Source organism: Mastomys coucha, unplaced genomic scaffold (genome assembly GCF_008632895.1).
Source record: "Mastomys coucha isolate ucsf_1 unplaced genomic scaffold, UCSF_Mcou_1 pScaffold22, whole genome shotgun sequence".
Classification (NCBI taxonomy): Eukaryota; Metazoa; Chordata; class Mammalia; order Rodentia; family Muridae; genus Mastomys; species Mastomys coucha.
The window spans coordinates 261,901,811-261,907,011 of record NW_022196905.1 but is presented as its reverse complement, the minus strand read 5'-3'; the positions used below and the strand labels follow the sequence as shown (position 1 = coordinate 261,907,011).

At 51.7% G+C, this 5,201-nt stretch overlaps 2 protein-coding genes across 5 annotated transcripts in view; both read right to left on the bottom strand.

The window, feature by feature from the left end:
- The window catches only part of Tcf25 (transcription factor 25), a 31,779-nt gene extending 31,303 nt beyond the window's left edge, over positions 1–476 (bottom strand). For 2 of the 4 annotated variants that reach the window (XM_031341738.1, XM_031341737.1), the window contains exon 1: positions 35–476. In XM_031341738.1, the coding sequence (XP_031197598.1) occupies positions 35–226 (192 nt within the window). In that variant the 5' untranslated portion in view covers positions 227–476. The remainder of the gene's footprint in view (positions 1–34) is intronic. The other 2 variants (XM_031341739.1, XM_031341740.1) reach the window with 1 other exon arrangement.
- Positions 477–3,814: 3,338 nt separating this feature from the next.
- The window catches only part of Spire2 (spire type actin nucleation factor 2), a 41,133-nt gene continuing 39,746 nt past the window's right edge, over positions 3,815–5,201 (bottom strand). Inside the window, exons 14-15 of the mRNA XM_031341736.1 lie at positions 4,557–4,672; positions 3,815–4,163 (exon numbers count right to left, since the gene is read on the bottom strand). Of these exons, the coding sequence (XP_031197596.1) occupies positions 3,941–4,163; positions 4,557–4,672 (339 nt within the window). The 3' untranslated portion in view covers positions 3,815–3,940. The remainder of the gene's footprint in view (positions 4,164–4,556; positions 4,673–5,201) is intronic.

The window sequence follows — 5,201 nt, the reverse complement described above, 5'->3', positions numbered from 1 at the left end:
CCCCCCCCCCCCCAGCTGCTGCCCTGCTCCTCACCAGCTCGAACCGGTTGTTGACACGGACTCCTTCCTTCCCCGCACCCCCAGGGCGCCGGCCACCCAGCCCCGGTTTTGGTCCCTCTTCCTCTGCGTCATCGTCATCCTGGAGCACAAACTGCAAGGCGTCGGGCCCTAGGGGTTCCTGGCCGCGCTGTTCCCCCCTCAGCCTCCGGAGGGCCCGGCGCGACATAGGACCCGACAGCCTGATGTAGGCAGAGGGACGAGGAAGAGCAGCAGAGTGGCGGCGCCTGCGCACTTGCGGCGCGCTGGCGCAAGGTTGGCGTGTCGCGTTTGCGCGGCGCGGCTCTCCGGAACTTCCTCCCAATTCCCCGTGGAGTCAGGGAAGGTGCAAGGGTGGCCCAGGCAGTTCTCGCGAGAGTCGGGCCCTAGCGGCGGCCGTAGTGCGGCGCTTCAGCTTTCGGGATGGCTGGCTTGCAGAAAGCTGGCTGTGCGGCGGGTGGCAACGCGCAGGCTCAGAACGCTGCACGCCGTGGACGAGATTCCCGGGGCGAGCGGGCGGGCGAGCCGGGGGGCGAGCGGGCGGGCGGGCGGGGAGGGAGTGAGAGCAGGTGCGCACGGCGCAAGGCCCGTGTGCAAAGACTTTGCTATGGCAGGAGCGAGGGACCCAGACCCCAAGCCCTCTCTGCTCGCCTACCCTTGCGACTTGTCCGGTGTTCCCCACCTCCTTGTTGCTGCTAGACTGCCAAGGGACAATTTTCGCCTTAATAGAAACAGTCTTAACTTCTTCAAGCCTGGATATCTCTTCTCCACGAGGTGCACCGAGCCGAGTTAGGTGTTAGGGGTTTGTATCGTCGCGAATGCAACAGGGATGGTCACGTGACATGGCTATTAGGTGACGGGGGTGGGGTGGGGGGGAGCTGTCTAGGTGTGGATCCATGGTCTGAAGTCAAGGTGGCAGCGCTACCTTCGTGGATTCAGGAAGGTTTTCACAATAAGGACGTAGGGACCCTCTGCATACATCCTTTCTTTTTCCTTGTTTTTGTTTTTCGAAACAGGGTTTGTGTAGCCCTGTCTGCCCTGGGACTCTCTTTATAGACCAGGCTGGCCTCTGCCTTCCAGGTGCAGGGACCAAAGATGTGTGTGACCACACCTGACTTTTTTTTTTTTTTTAACAAAACAAAAATGCCACCCCAAACCAAGATCTTGCTGTGTAACGCTGGCTGCCCTTGAAGCTTAGAGAAATCCTCTGATTCTGAAGGGCTGGAATTACGGAGCTATTTTGTGTCTAGGCCCCATTTTTTATATTTTTGGAAAACTTTCCTAGACAAGCCAGGATCGAGTACCTCCAAAGTAAAATGATTTGGTGTTGGGTTGGACCTTTTCCCAATTTGAGAGCAGGAAGAGGGCTACATGGGTGTGGAGTGAGCTAGGCCAGTCATTGCTCTAAATTTCATCTTCATTTTGGGGGATAGATGTCCTTTTACAGGTGAGGACTTAATGAGCTAAGTACCCAGAGAGAACCCGGTTTTGCATTCATGTGACTCCCAAAGTCCACACAAGGTAGGCGGTTGGCAAGGACTGAGTAGGTGGGCAGGGCAGCATCCTTTAATTCCAGCTCTTATGTGAGCCTGCTGCTGTCCCCTGCGCTCCACTCCACCCTGCCTCCCTCAGGAGTCTTGGTTCCTCCCTAGGTTGGATGCTAGAATCTTTAGGTACTTCAAAGTCGATGGTCCACAGCTGCTGTCTCATACACACAGCCCTCTTCCCTGCTTCTAATCACTGTTAAAAGTTGCAGTGTCTTCTGCATCAGGCTCAATACACTGTCCTGACCGTTCAGGACCAACCTCCTGTTTAGAAGACACCATCAACCCCAAGGATTGTAAGATAGGACAGGCCGCTCTACTGCCTTAAGCAGCCTTTGGAAGCGGTTGTAGGGCACTGTACAACCACAGGCATTACCCCGAAGCTCAGCTAGGCGTTTCCCAGGATGTGAGTTTATTTGCTTTCATTTGTGTTATGTGAGGATCAGAACTGGTGACAGTGTGATTGGAATGTAAGCTGGATACATGTCTGCTCTCGAGTCTGTACGTAGTTCCTGGCAGTGGCTGTCCGTGAGAGTACTGTACAAACGTGAGGGTTTCTTGTTTAAGAGTTCACTATATAGCTCAGACGGCTGCAGCTTGCTACATAGCCTAGCCTAGCTAGCCCCAAACTAGTGATCTTCCCGATGCTGATTCCCAAGTGCTGGTTTAATGAGTGTGAGCCTCCTCCACACTTGGTTAAACGTGAGTGTTGTCGTTCCTGGCTGAGTGACTGTAGGGATTTCCCACCTTCTCTGCCTGTTCTTTTAAAACAAAACAAAGGGCCAGAGGGATGGGTGCTCAGTGGTTAGCGCTTGACGCAGCTCAAGCAAAGGAACTGAGTTCAGTTCCTAGCACCACAGCCACCCTCAACTCCAGTTTGATAGCTTTCATGGGCTCCCACATGAATGCAGTTTACATAAATTAATGTAAGTGAACATGTAACCCAAATAAGCATATCTTTTAAACTCTAAAAAGTCAAAATACAAAGGCAGTCGGTGAGGTGCTCAGATGAGTGAATGCTGGGAGCTAGCTGCTTTTACTGGGTGTTCTAATTTCAAAGATAACTTGCACAGATCCATCTGTCACAGTCATGTGCCCTTGGTGCCTCTTCTAGTCCTAAGCAGGCTGTTAGAGGCTGGAGTTAGCCAGCAGGCCTCAGTTAGCAGGCTTCAGTTGAAGTTCTGGCATGTTCTGAGATAAACAATCAAGTCTCTTTACCTTACTGAGCCTTTCTTTCCTAAACTGTAAGGTAGGGTGACCCCCCTCCTGGGTGCATGTAAGCAGGCACGGTACTTAGCATGGGCCCGTCCTGAGTCCAGGTGTCGATACTGCCTCTGAGCTTAATGAACACGACATCACCATCATTTGGCAGAGCAGCTGTGCTAACCTACAGAATGCATTGGCCTGCAACCAAGGCAGTGGAATAACATAATATGATATGCAAGCCTGTGGTAATGGTTGTAGGGTTATTAACATTCCCTGATAGGAAGCAGATCACCAAGCCCTCACAGGAGATTCCTGTCACCCCCCATCCCCTCCCCAGCTGCACCATGGTCTTGGTACTTCAGCTACCTCCTCCTCCACCCCCTCCCCAGCTGCACCATGGTCTTGTTATAGGAAGTAGAAAATTGGCTGGGGATGTGAATTACAGGGATGCAGTTTTTATGGGTAACAACCCATGCTGGGGTGGGACTTCGCAGTGACTTGACTACCTACCTGAGAGTCACTTATGTTCCCATAAGTAAAGCCCTCACTGTATTACAATACTCTCAGTAAACTCATTGGTTCATCAAGCTGACTCGAGTGGAATCATTTCTTTGGTCTATCTGTATCTGGATGCTTGTTCAAATCTCCCTAGGAAAAGTCACATAGCGCTAGCAAGAGACCCAAGAGCAAGCTTGACCTGGGGCACTTGGGCTTCTTCCCAGCAGAATCCCACATATTCAGAGGCCTCTGAGCTTGAGCTCCTTAAGTACAGGAGAGGTAGACCTGGTCCTCAGGTTCACCAGGGAACCAAGGTGCCCTTTCCACCCAGGGAAGGGAGGCTGCCACACACTACTGAAGAGAACCAGGGCATAGGGCAGGAAAGCTGAGCTCTGAGATCCAAAGTCCCCTGCCCTCCCTCCATTCCTTAACCCCTCCTAGCCTTCCCAAGGATTCCTGAGAGGAAAGGAAGAGGGAGTAACCTGGAGTAAGGTTGGCTCTGAATGAACTATAGGGAAAGAGACAATGTATATGAATATAAATATAGGCCATGTATATATTATAAATGTATCTATATATGTATATATGTACATGCGCAAGAGGGGACTGATGGCAGCTGTGTTCCAGGATGGGGTGCAGGGAGGCCATCACAACAGTCATTGGAAGTTGAGAGTCCTAGTGTTAGGGATATAGAGGGACTGGGTCTGGCGGCTGCGTCGTGGGGTGGCATTGAGGACATCCACACTCTTGCGGCTGGAGCACACCACATCAGCCACAAAGCTGGTGCAGTCACTGCAGACATCCTTTAGGACACAGCCGTGGGCATAGATGTGGGGGAACTCCTCCTCCACGCTCCGCCACTTTGGTCCTTGCAGGGATCTAGAACGGAGAGATGCCAGGAAAGAACCATGAGAGGAGAGAACCCTACTGGGGCTAGGATCTCCCAGGGGCCTTGTCGGGCTGATTCAGAATCCCAAACCTTGCTTTTCATGTCCACAGCCACCCCTCCAAGCCCAAGCGGCTGCTGCCTCTTCTCTCCCTCTTCATCCACAGGAGTCTACTGAGCACACCTGGCAATCAATGTGCATCCCTGCAAAGGCCCTTCCGGGAGCCCAGACCACCCAGGCTCAGTTCCCTCCGACTCCACCTCTACAGCCAAGGACTTGTTCCTCAGGAAGATCCACACAGATCCATGGGAACCTGCCCCACTTTCCCAGTTACTTTCAATTTGTCATGACCACAGGATGCCAGTGACAAGCCAACGGAACGTACTGGAAGGCATCTCTCCTCAGTGTTGGCGTGGCTTTGGTAGTTGGCACCTTCTGAAGACTCTCAAAACCAAGTGTGTAGACAGGGATGTGTCCATACTTTTTGGAAGGCATCTTCATCTGCAGCACAAGGAAGGGTCAAGGACCCTCAGCACCCATCAGGCACACTATCCCCCACCCCCCGGGGGCTAGAGGCTGAAAGGGTTGCCCCCTACACTCTTAAGTGACGGCCCAGCATGGGCTCCTTCCTTGTCACACCCCAATACACTTCCTGCTTATCCAAACTGTAACTTCTTACGGTCAGGAACTGCATCTTTTTTTTTTTTTTCAAACCGTATCTTTATACCACAAAGGGTGTGATTTTAGGTTCTGCATGTAATCATTGTTTCATATTGACAAGGCTGGAGTGTTCCTGTGGTCCAGGGACATATTATAAAGACTTTGAGAAAGGTAGGTTCCTCTTTCTGAGCTGAGGTCAGTGCACTTCCAAGGGTTTCCTGTCTGCTACCTCTGTGTAGAAGCACATATCCAAATGCAGCCTTGGCCTTACCAAAGAATTTTTAGAAGGGAAGAGAAAAGCCATGCCTCCAGCCTATTCACATGATGCTTAATGTTTTTGCTTGTTTATTTTTCTTTTTTTTTTTTTTTT